General features: G+C 40.4%; 1 protein-coding gene across 1 annotated transcript in view; it reads left to right on the forward strand.

The window, feature by feature from the left end:
- EFHC2 (EF-hand domain containing 2) overlaps positions 1–20,723 on the forward strand; it is a 154,622-nt gene that overhangs the window by 105,341 nt on the left and 28,558 nt on the right. Inside the window, 3 exon segments of the mRNA XM_089904599.1 lie at positions 31–36; positions 16,171–16,362; positions 18,085–18,177. Of these exon segments, the coding sequence (XP_089760725.1) occupies positions 31–36; positions 16,171–16,362; positions 18,085–18,177 (291 nt within the window).

Genomic DNA, 20,723 nt, shown 5'->3' on the forward strand with positions numbered 1-20,723 from the left:
AATGAATGAATGAATCAATACATAGGTAAGGGACATGTGCAGACAGAACACTGTAGAAGAAATATAATTTCCAAGCAAATAAGAGATGTTCAAGTTTATTAGTAATCAAATCACTGTTGATTAAAATGAGACATCATTTTTACCTGATGAGTTTGGAAACACTTTTAAAAATGATAGTATCTATTTCTGTGGCCTCTTTCTTGTTGCTGGTGGGAGGGTAAAAGCAATTTAACACAATGTATCAAGATCCTTTAAAATGTCCTTTTCTTTTGCCCACCTAATTGTACTTCTGGGACAGTAACAGAAATAATTTTAAATACAAGCAAACGTTTATGCGTAAATATGTACATTATGACATTATTTATATAAAAATTTGAGAAAAGCGCACAAAATATCCAATAATAGAAGAATGGATTAGCATTTTGGCTTCAGAAGAATGTGTGATGATAAGAAATGTATTAGTTAAAGGAAAAAAGCAGACTATAGAATATGTTCACAACTATTAAGAAAAAAAAGACAAGTAGATACCCATGCATAGAAAAGAGAGTGTGAGGAAGTATACCAGAATGATTACTTGGTTATATTTGGATGGTGGGAGCGTGTATGGGTTTTTTTCCTGCTTTTATATATTATCCAAATTCTCTATATTTAGAAATGTGTTCCTTTTACAATGGAGTAAAACCAATAAATTTTATATTTTAAAGTGTGTGCTCAGAAACAATTAAGAATCTGATTATATTTTGTTTGATATGTTTTTGACATTAGTAAGTCTTAAATTACGAAGTTGATTTTAAGTACCGGAAGGCACAGATCTGGTCTTGTGTTCAGCCGATCATGTGACTAGTAAATAACCTGTGGGCTTATATGAGGTCACCCTCCATGTAAGAACCCACAGTTGTCACAGGGCTTAGCATGGCCTCTAAAACATCACATCTGGCCACCAATGAGAAAGAGTTAAAAACAAAAAGCCAAACAAGTGAGGTTTGCTTGGAGACAAATAATCCCTGAACACAGGATGGGTGTTAATGAAAAGGAAGGTGGTAGAAAACGAATCACTTTGCTTGTAAATGAAATGCATATTCATTCTTCTCTGCCCACATCGCAAGTTAAGCACCATCATCCCTGCGTCCACTTGCTGGATGCAAAAATCTTGCAAAAATCTTGACATGATTTAAAAAACAAAAAACAAAAGAAACCTCACTGTTGTCTTAGCTTGCTTAAATGCATATTGTACCAAATTGTAGAAGAATTATAGATGAGCGTTTTTAAGGGTTTCTAAAATTGTACCCCTATGAAGAATATTGCTAATAATATACAGCAATTACTGTTAACTGCATGAGAATATCTCATTTTGTTTGGCTACACTTAAACAACCCCAAAGTTGAGTGCACCAAGACATACTGGATTTCAAACTAAATAAATCAAAATTACCATGTACATTCCACTACATGTCAAAACAGGAAAAGCCATAGTATTTGATGTGAAATGAAGATTAGAGCAGTAATAGAAAACTAGAAGCTGCTTACATTTATTTGGAATAAGAAAACAAGCCCAATGATTTTCAATGCAGATGTACTTCTCTTTGAGAAAATACATCAGAAAATCAATTTACAAAGCAGAGAAATTTGGCAGTAATTATTATACTGTCAAAAGATTCTTTAGTTTCTGAAGAACTTATTTTCAGAGTTCAGTGTGCTTGCTTGTCGTTAACAACTTGACAGATATTAGAGGAATTTAAAGCTAAGGTGTTAGGTGCCATTGCCAATTAAAAATGACCAAAATGAAGATAGAGTATCTTTATATGTAATAGAGAGTGAAAGGGGGCATCTAATTTGAATTCTAAGAGTTAAGCATTTATGCAGTGTCTCAAATCTATCCATTATATAAAGGAAGGCACACCTGGAGCTTATTACTTGATCACTTCAGACTTAAATCCTGAATTTGACTATTTAAAACAAGTGTACCATCTTCCATTTACATTCTGTGATAAATTCCATGATTTCACTCATCAAAGACATTTCACATTTTTCCAAGATAAACTTGCTTAAAGGAGGTAACTCATCCAGTTTAATACAACATGAAACTGTCCTCATTTTGGGATGATGAGAATAAAAATTGCTATTGTTTATTGAGCATTCATACAGTTCCAGGCACTATAGAAAGCTAAATGCTTTTCATACCTTGCAAACTTAACCCTCATTTTTCATTTATTCAGAAAACTATTTATTACAGAGTGCTTACTATGTGTCAGGGACTATTGAATGTGTCGGGGATTCAGCAATGAACAAAACAGACAAATAGCCCTGCCCTCTGTGGAGTTTACGTTCTGGCAGGGGAATAAAGATGATATACAGAATAAGAAAATAAATGATATACTAGGTTGGCGTACGATGAATGCCACTGAGGAAAAGAGAGCAGAGAAGGGGTTAGGGAATGCCAGGCTTATAGGGGGAGGGGTCACACTTTTGAAAAGGATGGTTAGAGAAGGCCTCATGGAGAAGATGACACCCAAACAGATGTGCCTGTCTTGTTTGAGGAAGAGCAAGGAGTGCAGTATGGTGGGTGCAGAGAGAAAGAGAGGGGACAAGGTCTGAGAGAGAGAGTAGAAGAGGGGCCGCATCATGTCGGGCCTGGTAGGCCATCATGAGGCTTTTGGGTGCAACTTCAGGAGAGATGGTAAGCCCTCAGAGGCTTTTGAACAGAGGCATGATATGATCTGACTTAACGTTTTCACAGGATCATCCTGGCTCCTTTGGTAACATAAAATTCTGTGAAGCAGGTGGTCTTGTCCAATTTCACAGATAAGGAACAGAGCCTCAGAAAAGTTAAAAATTTGCCAAAGTTCCCATTTATTAGCGAATTTGTGGGGCTGCAATTTTAATCCAGGTCTGTGTAATTTGGAAGCTCCCATTTTCCCCACTAAACCACACTGCCTCCCAATTGCAAACAGGTTGTGACCCAGGTTGGGGTAGATGATTTTCTTATAGTCTGTGGTGACCTCTTTTTTTCTTTTTTCTCCGGAGTCCCTTGGCTTCTCTGGCGAGGCCACCATGTCACACAACTCCAGGGGACACAATTTACACCATAAGTCTATAAATGTTCTCCCTGGAGGTGGGCAGTACCCAGCCAACATGGCCATGTGTAACGGCTTTGTTCTCCAGTGAGACTGAAGAGCTCTGTAAATGGTTTTGAGCTATAGTTAGGCTGGTAGCAAAATCTGGTAAGACGTTTGTACTGGCTCCATTTGATCTGTCTTTCCATTCCTCCTTCCTCTGACACATATTCTACCAGCTGTCCCTACTACTGTCTGCGGCCTGGCAACACACTAGTCCAGCACTATGGCAGGCTAGGACGTAAGTTATAGGAAGGCAGGGTGTTCTACTCTGTATGGGCAGCTTAGGCCCACAAGTAACAGAAAACCTGAGGGAATGTAAGATGTGAGCAGGTGTGCCTGGCTTCTGATTAGACAAAGTGAAACACATTTTATTTGTTGAATATCAAATTGAAGGAGATGATAGGGTGCTATCTAACTGTCATTAAAATTGCTGCTTGGTTTAATTTAGGCTCAACCAGATTTTCTTGTAAGCCTTAGGGCCCAAGGCTTAGACTCTTGAGCCCTTGTTTACATTGAAACTAGTTTTTTTAGTTTGTTTGAAAGACATTGCTTACACTTTAACAATTCGATATGTAAGAAAATACCCCGAGATTCAGACCTTTAAAATGAAGTTTTGGGGCTTCCCTGGTGGTGCAGTGGTTGAGAGTCCACCTGCCGATGCAGGGGACACAGGTTCGTGCCCTGGTCTGGGAAGATCCCACGTGCCGCGGAGCGGCTGGGCCCGTGAGCCATGGCCGCAGAGCCTGCGCGTCCGGAGCCTGTGCTCCACAACGGGAGAGGCCACAACAGTGAGAGGCCCGCGTACCGAAAAAAAAAAAAATGAAGTTTTGATACACCATTACTTGACTGGGTGACTTTAATGGAATTATGTCTTGTAAAACTGTTTAGCATTTCAAGTTTCAGAATTCTGCATAGTTACCTCAATACCTTAGAGCAGTTTGGCTTTTCTTTTAGTCTTATGGCTTTAATTAAAAAAATGGAGAGAAAATCATGGCAGCATCCCTTATAAGATTAATTAAATATTACTGTAATGATCTGTATAAAATATTAGTGCCAGAAGCATAGTACAATGTTGAGTAAAGGCAAAGGTGACTGCCATTTGAGTCTTTAAGATGAACAATAGTAATCACAGAATACCAGATCACTAAAATTATGGCTACTTTTTAAAGTGCGTTTTTATTTCCCTTAAATGATGGGGCAGGAAGTACCAAGATGAGACTTTGCTCTCAGCTCGTATTTGAGGTTCACTCTGAAGGTTTAAGTGAGAAAGGGCTATGTGTGATGGAAGTTGGACCTTTGTTTTTGTGACTGCTGCTAGCAAAAATGGAGTATGCAGAAAACATTTTGGTGGGTCCTCAATAAGTTAAACATAAAATTACTATATGACCCAGTGATTCTACTCCTAGGCATATACCTAAAGAATTGAAAACAGGTGTTCAAGCAAAAACTTGTACATGAATGTTCATAGCAGCACTATTCACAGTAACCAAAAGGGGGAAACAACCCCAGATGTCCACTGATGCATGAATAGATAAGCAAAATGTGGTACATTCGAACAATGGACTATTATTCAGCCATAAAAAGGAAGGAAGTACTGATACCTGTTGCAACATGTATGAACATGAATACATTATGCTAAGCGAGAAAAGCCACACCCAAAAGACCATACTGCATAACTCCATTAATATGAAATATCCAGATAGGTAGTCTGCAGAGATAGAAAGCAGATTAGTGGTGGCCAGGTGGGGAGAGGGCTGGGGGAAGGAAGAAACTGGAGTGATTGCTTCTTTGGGGTGATAGAAATATTTTGGAACAAATAGAGGTGTGGTTGCATGACGTTATGAATGCACTAAATGCCACTAATGGCAGATTTTGTGTTCTGTGTATTTCACCACAATAAAAAGAAACGGAATGTGCTACTTTTGAAAAGATTCCTCATTCTTGGTGAAGCCCACTAAAGTTTGACAGGGTGAGGTGGGTCCTAAAGAAGGGACACGTGGCAAACACAGGGCAAAGGGTTTAGTAGGGCGAGGCTTGCACTGCCTGACTGGGCTCGCCGGTGCCAGGACCTGGCTCGTGTGGGTGCAGCAGCCACCCTGGCCGCCACTCAGGGGCCCCTGGTGTCCTGCACGACTGAGGGCGGCTTTAAGTGTGGGGCAGCTTGTTTGGAATCCTCACATAAAGACATGGAAAGCGAGATAGCTTCAAGATGGCGGAGGAGTAAGACGTGGAGATCACCTTCCTCCCTACAAATACATCAGAAACACATCTACATGTGGAACAACTCCTACAGAACACCTACTGAATACTGGCAGAAGACCTCAGACTTCCACACAGGCAAGAAACTCCCCACGTACCTGGGTAGGGCAAAAGAAAAAAGAAAAAACAGACAAAAGAATAGGGATGGGACCTGCACCAGTGGGAGGAAGCTGTGAAAGAGGAAAGGTTTCCACACACTAGGAAGCCCCTTCGCGGGCGGAGACTGCGGGTGGTGGAGGGGGGAAGCATCGGAGCCATGGTAGCGCAGCAACAGGGGTGTGGAGGGCAAAGCAGAGAGATTCCCACACAGAGGATCGATGCTGACCGGTACTCATCAGCCCGAGAGGCTTGTCTGCTCACCCGCCGGGGCGGGTGGGGCTGGGAGCTGAGGCTTGGGTTTTGGTCGGATCCCAGGGAGAGGACTGGGGTTGGCGGCGTGAACACAGCCTGAAGGGGGCTAGTCACCACAGCTAGCCAGAAGGGAGTCTGGGAAAAAGTCTGGACCTGCCTAAGAGGCAAGAGACTATTGTTTCAGGGTGTGCGACAAGAGGGGATTCAGAGCACTGCCTAAATGAGCTCCAGAGACGGGCACGAGCTGTGGCTATCAGCACGAACCCCAGAGACGGGCGTGAGACGCTAAGGCTGCTGCTGCGGCCACCAAGAAGCCTGTGTGCAAGCACAGGTCACTCTCTGCAACTCCCCTCCCGGGAGCCTGTGCAGCCCGCCACTGCCAGGGTCCCGGGATCCAGGGACAACTTCCCCGGGAGAACACACGGCACGCCTCAGGCTGGTGCAACGTCATGCTGACCTCTGCTGCTGCAGGCTTGCCCCGCATGTGTACCCCTCCTTCCCCCCAGCCTGAGTGAGCCAGAGCCCCCAAATCAGCTGCTCCTTTAACCCCGTCCTGTCTGAGTGAAGAACAGACGCCCTCCCACAACCTACACTCAGAGGTGGGGCCAAATCCAAAGCTGAACCGCAGGAGCTGTGAGAACAAAGAAGAGAAATGGAAATCTCTCCCAGTAGCCTCAGGAGCAGTGGATTAAATCTCCACAAACAACTTGATGTACCCTGCATCTGTGGAATACCTGAATAGACAACGTGTATCATCCCAAATTGAGGAGGTGGACTTTGGGAGCAACTGTAGACTTGGGATTTGCTTTCTGCATCGAATTTGTTTCTGGTTTTATGTTTATCTTAGTTTAGTATTTAGAGCTTATTATCATTGGTAGATTTGTTTACTGATTTGGTTGCTCTCTTCCTTTTTTTAATATATATATATATTTTTTTCCTTTTTCTCCTTTTGTGAGTATGTGTGTGTATGCTTCTTTGTGTGATTTTGTCTGTATACCTTTGCTTTTACCATTTTTCCTAGGGTTCTATCGGTTTTTTTTGCTTTTTTTGGAGTTTTTTTACAGATCATTGAAATTACTTTATTATTTATAACACTTCTAACACTTAAACAAATTATTATTTTATGGTTATTCATTCCCCAAGAAGAAAATGGGTACGGGATCTTTCAGTAACAAAGTTGGAACATTGTAAAAGTAAATACAGCATTTGATAAGGAAGATGACATAAGTCTGTCCTGTCATTTGATGTAGAAACAAATGCTGCTTAACGAGGTTGAGTCTCTGGTATTATTTATCTCTACTAACACTTCTTAGAAGTCTTGTGCCTTAACAAAATGCTGCGTGATGACAGGTTATAATATAATCCCAAGATTAAAGCTATTTTGCTTATACTTATCTATTTCCATAATGTATTATTTTTTTTAATTTATTTTTTATACCGCAGGTTCTTATTAGTCATCCATTTTATGCACATCAGTGTATACATGTCAATCCCGATCGCCCAATTCATCACACCGTGACCCCCACCCCCCACTGTTTTTTTTTTAAGTATACTTTTCAGCTCTTTTTATCATTGGTGGACTTGTGTTTTGGTTTGATTGCTCTCTCTTTCTTTCTTTTTTTTATTACTTTTATAATTTTTCATTTTTAATAATTTTTAATGTTTTAATTGTTTATTTTAATTATTTTATTTTACTTACTTTCTTTCTTTCTTTTTTTATTCCCTCCTTTTTCTTCTGAGCTGGTGGCTGACAGAGCCTTGGTGCTCCAGCCAGGCATCAGGCCTGAGCCTCTGAGGGGGTAAGAGCCGAGTTCAGGACACTGGCCCACCAAAACCTCCCGGCCCCATGTAATATCAAACGGCGAAAGCTCTCTCAGAGATCTCCATCTCAACGCTATGACCCAGCTCCACTCAACGTCCAGCAAGCTACAGTGCTGAACACCCTATGCCAAACAACTAGCAAGACAGGGACACAACCCTGCCCATTAGCAGAGAGGCTGCCTAAAATCATAATAAGTTCACAGACACCCCAAAACACACCAACAGACACAGTCCTGCCCACCAGAAGGACAAGATCCAGCCTCACCCACCAGAACTCAGGCACCAGTCCCCTCCACCAGGAAGCCTACACAACCCACTGAATGAACCTTACCCACTGGGGGTAGACACCAAAAACAACAGGAACTATGAACCTGCAGCCTGAGAAAAGGAGACCCCAAACACAGTAAGTTAAGCAAAAGGAGAAGACAGGAAAACACACAGCAGATGAAGGAGCAAGGTAAAAACCCACCAGACCACACACATGAAGAAGAAATAGGCAGTCTACCTGAAAAAGAATTCAGAGTAATGATAGTAAAGATGATGCAAAATATTGGAAATAGAATAGAGAAAACACAAGAAACATTTAACAAGGACCTAGAAGAACTAAAGAGCAAACAATGATGAACAACAAAATAAATGAAATTAAAAATTCTCTAGAAGGAATCAATAGCAGAATAACTGAGGCAGAAGAACGGATAAGTGACCTGGAAGGTAAAATAGTGGAAATAACTACTGCGCAGCAGAATAAAGAAAAAAGAATGAAAAGAATTGAGGACCATCTCAGAGACCTCTGGGACAACATTAAACACACCAACATTCAAATTATAGGTGTCCCAGAAGAAGGAGAGAAAAAGACAGGGACTGAGAAAATATTTGAAGAGATTACAGTTGAAAACTTCCCTAATATGGGAATGGAAATAGTTAATCAAGTCCAGGAAACACAGAGTCCCATACAGGATAAATCCAAGGAGAAACACACCAAGACACATATTAACCAAACTATCAAAAATTAAATGCAAAGAAAAAGTATTAAAATCAGCAAGGTAAAAGTAACAAATAACATACAAGGGACTCCCCATAAGGTTAACAGCTGATCTTTCAGCAGACACTCTGCAAGCCAGAAGGGAGTGGCAGGACATATTTAAAGTGATGAAAGAGAAAAACCTACAACCAAGACTGGTCTACCCAGCAAGGACCTCATTCAGATTCAATGGAGAAATTAAAACCTTTACAGACAAGCAAAAGCTAAGAGAATTCAGAACCACCAAACCAGCTTTACAACAAATGCTAAAGGAACTTCTCTAGGCAGGAAACACAAGAGAAGGAAAAGACCTACAATAACAAACCCAGAACAATTAAGAAAATGGTAATAGGAACACACATATCAGTAACTACCTTAAATGTAAATGGATTAAATGCTCCAACCAAAAGACACAGACTGGCTGAATGGATACAAAAACAAGACCCGCGGCTTCCCTGGTGGCGCAGTGGTTGAGAGTCCGCCTGCCGAAGCAGGGGACACGGGTTCGTGCCCCGGTCCAGGAAGATCACACATGCCGGAGAGCGGCTAGGCCTTTGAGCCATGGCCACTGAGCCTGTGCGTCCGGAGCCTGTGCTCTGCAACAGTCGAGGCCACAATGGTGAGAGGCCCGCGTACCGCAAAAAAAATAAATAAACAAGACCCGTATATACGCTATCTACAAGAGACCCACTTCAGAACGAGGGACACATACAGACTGAAAGTGAAGGGATGGAAAAAGATATTCCATGCAAATGTAAATCAAAAGAAAGCTGGAGTAGCAATTCTCATATCAGACAAAATAGACGTTAAAACAAAGACTATTACAAGAGACAAAGAAGGATACTACATAATGATCAAGGGATCAATCCAAGAAGAAGATATGACAATTGTAAATATTTATGCACCCAACATAGGAGCACCTCAATACTTAAGGCAAATGCTAACAGCCATAAAAGGGGAAATCAACAGTAACAAAATCATAGCAGGGGACTTTAACACCCCACTTTCACCATGGACAAATCATCCAAAATGAAAATAAATAAGGAAACACAAGCTTTAAATGATACATTAAACAAGATGGACTTAATTGATATTGATAGGACATTCCATCCAAGACAACAGAATACACTTTCTTCTCAAGTGCTCATGGAACCTTCTCCAGGATAGATCATCTCTTGGGTCAGAAACTAAGCCTTGGTAAATTTACGAAAATTGAAATCATATCAAGTATCTTTTCTGACCTCAATGCTATGAGACTAGATATCAATTACAGGAAAAAATCTGCAAAAAATACAAACACATGGAGGCTAAACAAAACACTACTAAGTAACCAAGAGATCACTGAAGAAATCAAAGAGGAAATCAAAAAATACCCAGAAACAAATGACAATGAAAACACGATGACCCAAAACCTATGGGATGCAGGAAAAGCAGTTGTAAGAGGGAAGTCTATAGCCATACAATCCTACCTCAAGAAACAAGAAACATCTCAAATAAACAACCTAACCTTACAGCTAAAGCAATTAGAGAAAGAAGAACAAAAAACCCCCAAAGTTAGCAGAAGGAAAGAAATCATAAAGATCAGATCAGAAATAAATGAAAGAGAAATGAAGGAAACAATAGCTAAGATCAATGAAACTAAAAGCTGGTTCTTTGAGAAGATAAACAAAATTGATAAACCATTAACCAGACTCATCAAGAAAATAAGGGAGAAGACTCAAATCCATAGAATTAGAAATGAAAAAGAAGTAACAACTGACACTGCAGAAATACAAAGGATCATGAGAGATTACTACAAGCAAGTATATGCCAATAAAATGGACTACCTGGAAGAAATGGACAAATTCTTAGAAAAACACAACCTCCTGAGACTGAACCAGGAAGAAATAGAAAATATAAACAGACCAATCACAAGCACTGAAATTGAGACTGTGATTAAAAATCTTCCAACAAAAACCCAGGACCAGCTGGATTCACAAATGAATTCTATCAAACATTTAGTGAAGAGCTAACACCTATCCTTCTCAAACTCTTCCAAAGTATAGCAGAGGGAGGAACACTCCCAAACTCATTCTACGAGGCCACCATCACCCTTATACCAAAGCCAGGCAAAGATTTCACAAAAAAAGAAAACTACCTACCAATATCACTGATGAACATAGATGCAAAAATCCTCAACAAAATACTAGCAAACAGAATCCAACAGCACAGTAAAAGGATCATACACCATGATCAACTGGGATTTATCCCAGGAATGCAAGGATTCTTCAATATATGCAAATCAATCAATGTGATAAACCATATTAACAAGTTGAATGAGAAAAACCATATGATCATCTCAATAGATGCAGAAAAAGCTTTCAAGAAAATTCAACACTCATGATAAAAACCCTCCAGAAAGTAGGCATAGAGGGAACTTACCTCAACATAATAAAGGCCATATATGACAAACCCACAGCCAACATCATTCTCAATGGTGAAAAACTGAAACCATTTCCACTAAGATCAGGAACAAGACAAAGTTGCCCACTCTCATCACTATTATTCAACATAGTTTTGGAAGTTTTAGCCACAGCAATCAGAGGAGACAAAGAAATAAGAGGAATCCAAATTGGAAAAGAAGATGTAAACAGTCACTGTTTGCAGATGACATGATGCTATACCTAGAGTATCCCAAAGATGCTACCAGAAAACTACTAGAGCTAATCAATGAATTTGGTAAAGTAGCAGGATATAAAATTAATGCACAGAAATCTCTTGCAGTCCTATACACTAATGATGAAACATCTGAAAGAGAAATTAAGGAAACACTCCCATTTGCCATTGCAACAAAAAGAATAAAATACCTAGGAATAAACCTACCTAAGGAGAAAAAAGACCTGTATGCAGAAAATTATAAGACACTGATGAAGTAAATTAAAGATGATACAGACAGTTGGAAAGATATACCATGTTCTTGGATTGGAAGAATCAACATTCTGAAAATGACTATACTACCCAAAGCAATCTACAGATTCAATGCAATCCCTATCAAACTACCACTGGCATTTTTCACAGAACTAGAACAAAAAATTTCACAATTTGTATGGAAACACAAAAGACCCTGAGTAGCCAAAGCAATCTTGAGAGCAAAAAATGGAGCTGGAGGAATCAGGCTCCCTGACTTCAGACTATACTACAAAGCTCCAGTAATTAAGGCAGTATGGTACTGGCACAAAAACAGAAATATAGATCAGTGGAGCAAGATAGAAAGCCTAGAGATGAACCCACACACATATGGTCACCTTATCTTTGCTAAAGGATGCAAGAATATACAATGGAGAAAAGACAGCCTCTTCAGTAAGTGGTGCTGGGAAAACTGGACAGCTACATGTAAAAGAATGAAATTAATTAGAACACTCCCTAACACCATACACAAATATAAACTCAAAATGGATTAAAGACCTAAATGTAATGCCAGACACTCTAAAACTCCTAGAGGAAAGCATAGGCAGAACACTCTATGACATACATCACAGCAAGATCCTTTTTGACCCACCTCCTATAGAAATGGAAATAAAAACAAAAATAAACAAATGGGACCTAATGAAACTTCAAAGCTTTTGCACAGCAAAGGAAACCATAAACAAGACAAAAAGACAACCCTCAGAATGGGAGAAAATATTTGCAAATGAAGCAACTGACAAAGGGTTAATCTCCAAAATATACAAGCAGCTCATGCAGCTCAATATCAAAAAAACAAACAACCCAATCCAAAAATGGGCCGAAGACCTAAATAGACATTTCTCCAAAGAAGATATACAGATTGCCAACAAACACATGAAAGGATGCTCAACATCACTAATCATTAGAGAAATGCAAATCAAAGCTGCAATGAGGTATCACCTCTCACTGGTCAGAATGGCCATCAAAAACTCTAGAAACAATAAATGCTGGAGAAGGTGTGGAGAAAAGGGAGCCGTCTTGCACTGTTGGTGGGAATGTAAATTGATACAGCCACTATGGAGAACAGCATGGAGCTTCCTTAAAAAGCTAAAAATAGAACTACCATATGACCCAGCAATCCCACTACTGGGCATATACCCTGAGAAAACCATAATTCAAAAAGAGTCATGTACAGCAATGTTCATTGCAGCTCTATTTACGATAGCCAGGACGTGGAAGCAACCTAAGTGTCCATCAACAGCTGAATGGTTAAAGAAGATGTAGCACATATATACAATGGAATATTACTCAGCCATAAAAAAGAAACGAAATTGAGTTATTTGTAGTGAGGTGGATGGACCTAGAGACTGTCATACAGAGTGAAGTAAGTCAGAAAGAGAAAAACCAATACCATATGCTAACACATATATATGGAGTCTAAAGAAAAAAAATGGTTCTGAAGAACCTAGGGGCAGGACAGGAATAAAGACACAGATGTAGAGAATGGACTTGAGTACATGGGGAGGGGGAAGGGTAAGCTGGCACGAAGTGAGAGAGTAGCATGGACATACATATATACTACCAAATGTAAAATAGACAGCCAGTGGGAAGCAGCCACATAGCACAGGGAGATCAGCTCCGTGCTTTGTGGCCACCTAGAGGGGTAGGATAGGGAGAGTGGGAGGGAGACGCAAGAGGGAGGAGATATGGGGATATATGTATATGTATAGCTGATTCACTTTGTTATAAAGCAGAAACTAACACACCATTGTAAAGCAATTATACTCCAATAAAGTTGTTAAAAAATAATAAAATTTAAAAAGAAAAGACATGGAAAGCAGTGGAATACTGAGGTGTTTAAAACCCAGGCATGCAGAACACAGCAGATATAAATTTTCACTGCAGTGAGGTCAGGATAATTTCAGTTTATCCAATGAAAAGGAAAATAAACTTTTTTTTAAGCATCTTTATTGGAGTATAATTGCTTTACAATGGTGTGTTAGTTTCTGCTTTATAACAAAATGAATCAGCTATGCATATACATATATCCCCATACGTCCTCCCTCTTGCATCTTCCTCCCACCCTCCCTATCCCACTCCTCTAGAGGAAAATAAACTTTTATGACCTGGTGGGGCTAGAGCAGGTTTAGTTAAAGGTACGTGGTAAGTTTCTAGTTATTGCTGCAGACGCTCTTTTCCCTCGTCCTTGGGAGTGTGCCAACTTCTTCTTCATGCCGTTTTCTATCCTCAAAAAGAAAAAGATTTCAAATGGGTATTTTTCTGACGATAAAAGTAATATTTGGGGCTTCCCTGGTGGCGCAGTGGTTGAGAGTCTGCCTGCCAATGCAGGGGACACGGGTTCGTGCCCCAGTCCGGGAAGATCCCACATGCCATGGAGCAGCTAGGCCCGTGAGCCATGGCCGCTGAGCCTGCGCGTCCGGAGCCTGTGCTCTGCAATGGGAGAAGCCACAACAGTGAGGGGCCCACGTACCGCAAAAAGAAAAAAAAAAAAAGTAATATTTGATAATTATAAAAATTCAGAAAAAGCAGACATTTTATATATAGGTATAAAATCATTTTTATACCTATATATAAAGAAAGCTCAGCAATCAGGGATGATGCTATAGATGTTTTGGTATGTATCCTTCCAGTCTTTTTTTCTGTGCATATATATGTCAATATGTACCGGTATCTTTAGTTTCGTTGGGGTCATACTACATTTATCAACATAGCATGGATGTCTTTCATACCAGTTAATACCAGTCAACAGCCTACTTTTCATGGTTGCATAGTGTTCAATTCCGTGCATGTGTCATGACTGATTATTCCATGACCAGTGTTGTAAATGAGCCAGGGGCTTCCCTTGGAGTGGTTCCTCCGTGGTCGCTTGGCTCTCTGTCAGAGATGGTTGGTGACTCAGGGTTTCTGAAATTACTTTCTCTTACTTATTTATGCGGGTTAGTGATAGCCCTCAAAGCACAGGTCATGGACGGAAAAGGGAATAGAGAGGTCTGTTAAAAAAATCAGCTCAAAAGCCACTGTCTTCAGCTTTCCCTGAATGAGCCCCACTCCATGCGGTCACTCTTTCTTCTGTGTCCCAACAGAAGAGGGACAGAATAGTATGCAGGAGCATGGGCTCTGGAGCCAGGCTGCAGGGGTTTGCATTCTGACTTCGTGACACTGGACATATTACTTCACATTTCTCTGCCTCAGTGTTCTCATCTGTAACATGGGGCTAATACTAGTATCTACCTTCTGGGCCAGATGAGATGATCCGTGCCAAAAGGACCCAGCAGCACAGGACCTGGCACACAGCAAGAACTCAACAAGTAGTGAGGGTTATTATTATTACTCAGTTCATTCAAGTGGCCCTCCCAGTTAGTAGCTAGGGAGCTCATCTGGATGCCTGGACAGCCCAAATAGATTATAGACTCTAAAAAGTTCAGATGCCAAAGTGACTACAGTTTTTTCCAGATAGTGAGCCCCCGGCCAATGTTACTGATTGATCGTCTAATCCAAACTGACTTGCTGCAATGGTGGGGTCCTCTTGGTTGAATTTGGCCTCCATTTCCCGTTAAAAAAACAAAAGCAAAGCAAAACAAAACAAAAACCCCAGAGACCCTAATAAGTGGATGTAGGTGAAATACAGTTCCTTCAGGTAGGTCAACATCATAGCTGTGGGCTTTCCTACACTCTTATCTAAGGAAATTCTTGACCAGAAGAACCTATAGATCTCTTAAATGATAGTGAAAATGACAAGAAATATTTAAAAGAACTAAAAACCATATTATTCCAAAAGACCAGTCTATAACAGAAGAACAAATCTTGTATTCCCTCATTTATCTGGGATTCTTGGGAACTGAATTTTTTTCCAGTAAGTAGATTTTCTAGATGGTGGAAGCTTATTCATTTAACCACCATAACAGTTTGCATTTTAACCATTTTGATGTAATTCTTTCTCATGCCTGTTGCATGGGTTATGGCTTTCATATAGCGAATATATTGAAAACATGTCAGCCAATTTGTTAAGCTTTGAGGCCTCATTGTGAATGTGTTGCTGTCATTTGTGTTTTTTTGTTGTTATTTGTTTGCTCTGCCAAATGATATCAGTGCCATTTGCCTTCTAAAGACTCAGACAACTGTACCTTTACACAGTTCTTTTCACTTTTCACTTTTTTCTCTCACTGGAGGGGTGTGTCAGTTTTTACTTTTTACTACAGAAATGTGCATAATCGCTTTCCCCATCTCCAAAACACCTCTCTGACTTATGATTTATAAGCTTTATACCCTGGGAAAACAGAACCCCAAGTCTGTTACTATTTTGTATACAGCAAGATTAATAGGTATTGAATGAAATCATGTATTTAGTCACAGGATTTTTGACCATTCGAGGACTTTAAGAATTTACTTCCTGGTTGTAGGCTGTTATGTGGTAGAAGTTTGACTCTGGGCAAAGTGCCATTTTATTTATAAGTTGTTGTGCTTATTGTTTTCCATTCTAGCACGAGTGCCTTCCTGTTGCTCATAGGTAGAGAAATTAAATTAAAGAAAAATAATAACCTGTCTCTGGGAAGCTGGTAAAGTTTTGTAAAATGGGATTTGGATATTTTTAATAGAAAGAAAGGTAAAATAGTCTTAGATATAATTTCTTGAGTGTTTTTCCATTTTCTTTACAGAGAAATACTGATGCGTCTGTCGGGAAACTCACAGACTAAGAAGTCATAACCATTGCACATCACTACCAGGTGCCTGAGGATCCCCGTCCAGATACGAATGTCCTAATTGCACAGGCCCATGAACAGCTCAAGAAAAATACTTTTGAGAATTTTGAAAGACTCATTGCTACCTGTGTATACCAAGATCGGGAAAAGTAAGCTTTTATTTTATTGATTCTAATAAATCATTTACGTTTCTGTGAACCTAATGAAGGAATTTGTATTTTATCAAAAAGGGCAAAAAGAAAATTGACATGTCTTCTCATACTCCACCATGTAGCAAAGCCACCTTAAATCATTTTTGGAGATTATCTGGGTACAGATATTTCACAGTGATGGATGGTGAGCTTTGCTTGTTGATGGAATAGGGGAGGCCCTGTATCTTCAAAATAATAGGATTGCCCCTTTGCATTTTCTTTTAATTGGTTTCTAGAGGTTTTCAATTGAAACATAGTAAATCAATGTTAGAAGGTTTAATTCTGAGATGTCGTCTCTTTACATTATTTTAGTGATAAGTGGGATTTATAAGTGTGACTTTTATAATACACAGAACAGGGGATTTGCAAGTATACTTTCTATAGAATTTCTTTGAAATTATTTCTCCTTGAAGATAATGAAGCTCAGCATAATCTATTTCGAATACATTTATCATGTTTGCATTGAGCTTTATTAAGTCACTGTTACAAACAACTGGAGCTCCATCTTAATATGTTTTGGTGTTCATCTTATCCACAGACTGATATAGTTGAGGGGGGCGGAATACTCAACTGGAGTTAGAAAACCTTAGATCAAACTCTAGCCTCTGATTTTATTACTACAGACCACTACCATCTCTTTTCCCCATGACCCCTTCCTTCATCCCCAAACCTGAAGTCTGCACCCCAAGTGGCTACCTACATACCCTAAATATCGTTGAAGGTCCCATAGTTTATTTTAGTTGTGAATGTTTTTTTTCCTAATCCATAATACACCCTTGTTGAGTTGTTATAAAGATGGTATTTTTCCTTGAATCTTTAAGCTTCTCTGAGCCTCCTGGAGGATGTGTGGCCTGAGCTTTGCATGACCCTGGCCTTGCCTTCCACCCTAGTGGTACCCCTTCCCAGGGTGAGAATTGTGACCCTCCTTCACTAAAGGAACACCTTCTGGGAAAATGGGGCTAGTTGATCAGACAACTCTGAGGTTCTCCAGATCCAACAAGCTCCAATTCTAGACATAAACATTCTCCTATCATTTTATAAACTACTGCAAAGAAAGAAGCCCACTTTCTTTCCTGTTGGTTCTAATTTTGCCTGATGCCTGGAAGAACACTGTCTGAGTTAGAACATTGGACAAGCATTTCTGTGCCCTCAGCAGGCTGGGGAAAATGACTGTTGGGCTGGTCTGGAGAAAAAATTGAGGTGAACGTTAAGGTCCCGGTTGGGACTTCTAGGTTATAAGGTTTGGGTCCAAGGAAAAGACTAGAAAAACACCCTCCAGTCATATAATACTTGTGTTGGAGGCTCTAGATGCCTGTCAGATTAAGAGATGTTTTCAAATATCAGAACCATTTTTGACTAGTGGTCAAGAATGCAGATCGATTACTTAGAGCAATACTCGTGGCTACAGCCTTAATAGGCTGTACTATCTCCAACCAAGAATCTGAATCTTGATGGAAAGGCCTTTGTAAGGACAGAATCTAGTGACTTGTGAAATGAAAAACAGTTGGTGAAATGCAGTATTACTGTTTTTTTTCCTTACTGTGATTCCAGTACCAGTTTTCATACTTATTTCCAGGTGCATGCTTTTAGGACACATCTGTGTTTTCTTTCCTATAGAGTGTAATTGTTACTCAAGAGACACAAAGTATATACAAGTCCACTTACTTTGTTTTAATGCAGGGAAAAATTATTACCCAGCAAAGACATCAAAAGGCTGTGCAGGTCCTCCTGATTACCTTTGAATGATGATCTTCTGGGATCCTTACTCTCCAGGTAAGTGAGAACTCCACCCTCATGGGCAATGTCCTGCATATTTTTGTTTCGGAGACTATTCCCTGGTTTTTTGTTTGTTTGTTTTTTGTTTTTTTTTGCGGTACGCGGGCCTCTCACTGTTGTGGCCTCTCCCGTTGCGGAGCACAGGCTCCGGACGCGCAGGCTCGGCGGCCATGGCTCACAAGCCCAGCCGCTCCGTGGCGTGTGGGATCTTCCCGGACCGGGGCACGAACCCGTGTCACCTGCATCGGCAGGCGGACTCTCAACCACTGCACCACCAGGGAAGCCCTATTCCTGGTTTTACATCTGCCTTTAATTGCCCTTGATTTACCCTTGACTTTTTATTTATTACCGATGACACATCTCCATTTAAGTGTTAAAAAGGAAAACTGAGTCATGATTTTGAATGTTAGGGAGCCTATTATGAAGTATCATTTTATCTTTTTAACATTAAGATATACTTATATGCACACAGATTCCTGGGACAAAATGAAAATGTACAAACTCATTGGTTATGAGAGTCTTAGATGTAAAATTTAGGGCAGATTTTTCAAAGCAGTAGTTTCTAATGGCCACAGACACGCAGTAAGAGCACCTCGTGTTATTAGCACAGAGCTCTGTCCTGCTAGAACACTAGATGTAAAGTGCAGAGATTCTGATGTTGCAAAAGGGAAGCACAGTCAACTGCTTTCTGAAACACCTCACTTCTTGTACTGAACCTGACTCTTGACTTCCTGGCACCACCCTCCTAGCCACCCAGACTCTGGTCATCTTTTATGCTTACCATGGCATGACTCCAGCCCCCCCCTCTAGCATACTTATCTTGATAATTCTGACATTTGGGGCTGTGTTCTAGGCATTGTTATCATTGCTTTGAATACATTACCTCATTTACTTTGTGAGGACAACTTGGTGAGGTCAGAGCAATTATCCTATCTTACAAGAGGATGCTGAGGTCTAGAGAGAGAAAATTTTGCCTAAAGTCACGTAGTCTAGAAAAAGAAGAGCTGTGACTTAACCCCTGAACCTTTAAAATGCACATCTTCTGCTTCTAACCATTTTGAATTATTGTCTACAACTAGCCAGTAGATTAGAATGTCTTGACAGTCCTACCTCCTTTCTACTACTTGCATCTACTCTCTCCCCTCCATTCCCGCCATCTTCACTCTTGTTCTGACCCACCTTTCTTCTTGACTGTTGGCAGGGCTTCCACATTGGTCTTTCTTCCAATGGCCTCTAAATTTTTAAATCCATCTTTACATCTTGCAGCTAAGTACCTTCTAAGAGCAAGAATATCATAGTGTCACTCTTCTATTCATAAGCCTTCTGTACCATTTCTTTGTTCTCTGAGGAATGACCAAACTCCTTAGCTTTGAGCTCCTTCTCCCCCTTCTCCATTGTGGGGCTTAGGGTTGTCACTAGGGCATTATTCTCAAGCAGGGGCTGGAGTGGGGAGTCCTCATCTGAGACAAAAAAAGAAACAAAAGGAAGCAGACAAAACTAAATCCCATGTGGGAGAACTAGAGTCCAAGGTATCAGGAGGGGAATCAAGAAGAGGCCAATTCAGTTGGATGTGTGTATATGCATTGGATTGACCTGGGGTTATCTTCTAGACTATCAGCTCTATTTGCTTTCATTTGCTAGCAGCAGTATGAGGGATAAATAGGCCATCCCAGTGTAAAGGACCTGAGATGAAATAGGCAGGCTTAGGAGCCCGGTTTCTCCACAGTTATCACATTCCCAAAGCTCGTCTTCTCATTCCCAACAGTCCGGCCAAATGGCTCATTTAGCATTTCACATGTATTCCTCCTGCATTCCCACTTTTTTGCCTTTTCTCTTGCTGTTTCTTCAGTAGGAACTAGCTTCCAATTTTCTTCACCCGCTGAAAGCTTGTTCTTTATGACCCGTTTCAAATAGCACCGTATCCATGAAGCCCTCTTGGATTTGCTTGCCTGGCGGTGATTATCTCCTCCTAAGGATTCTCACCGCACTATTTATGTTTCCTTTTTTGTCTCTTACCTTGTAATGAAGACTTGTGACTAGACATTTGATCCACTTAGATACAGAGACCTGCTTCTAACCTGTTTGATTTACTGCCTAAAAATAAGCAGTGGCTTGTCACATCTTGACAGTTTTACCCCTACCTTGTCTCCTATATTCTTTGAATCTGCTTGCTAGCTGTGTAATCTTGTGCAAGATTTTTGACCTGCCTGAACCCCAGATTCCTTACCTCTAGAATGAGATAACACTACCTACTTCCTCGCGGTTCTCAGAGTGACTTGAGATAACATACATAAATTCCCCAGTGCCATGGCACCTGGTACTAAGTACTGACTGGGGACTAGGAGAGGAGTTTCCATCAGGGACCGTAGACCACACACTCTGACTTAGAAATGAACTGGAAGAGACCTGCATCCTTCCACATAGAGGAAGCCTTGTTTTTAAACAGTTGGATCTGAATGCCTTTCACACATTAAGCTGTCTTCTAGTCAGGAAGCTGCGGATGTTTATTAGATTATCTCTTGATGGCCTCGAGGATGAGTTGT

This window comes from Delphinapterus leucas, chromosome X (genome assembly GCF_059928025.1).
Source record: "Delphinapterus leucas isolate spDelLeu-1000000601 "Yukka" chromosome X, BTC_Dleu_Yukka2, whole genome shotgun sequence".
In the NCBI taxonomy this organism is placed as follows: domain Eukaryota; kingdom Metazoa; phylum Chordata; class Mammalia; order Artiodactyla; family Monodontidae; genus Delphinapterus; species Delphinapterus leucas.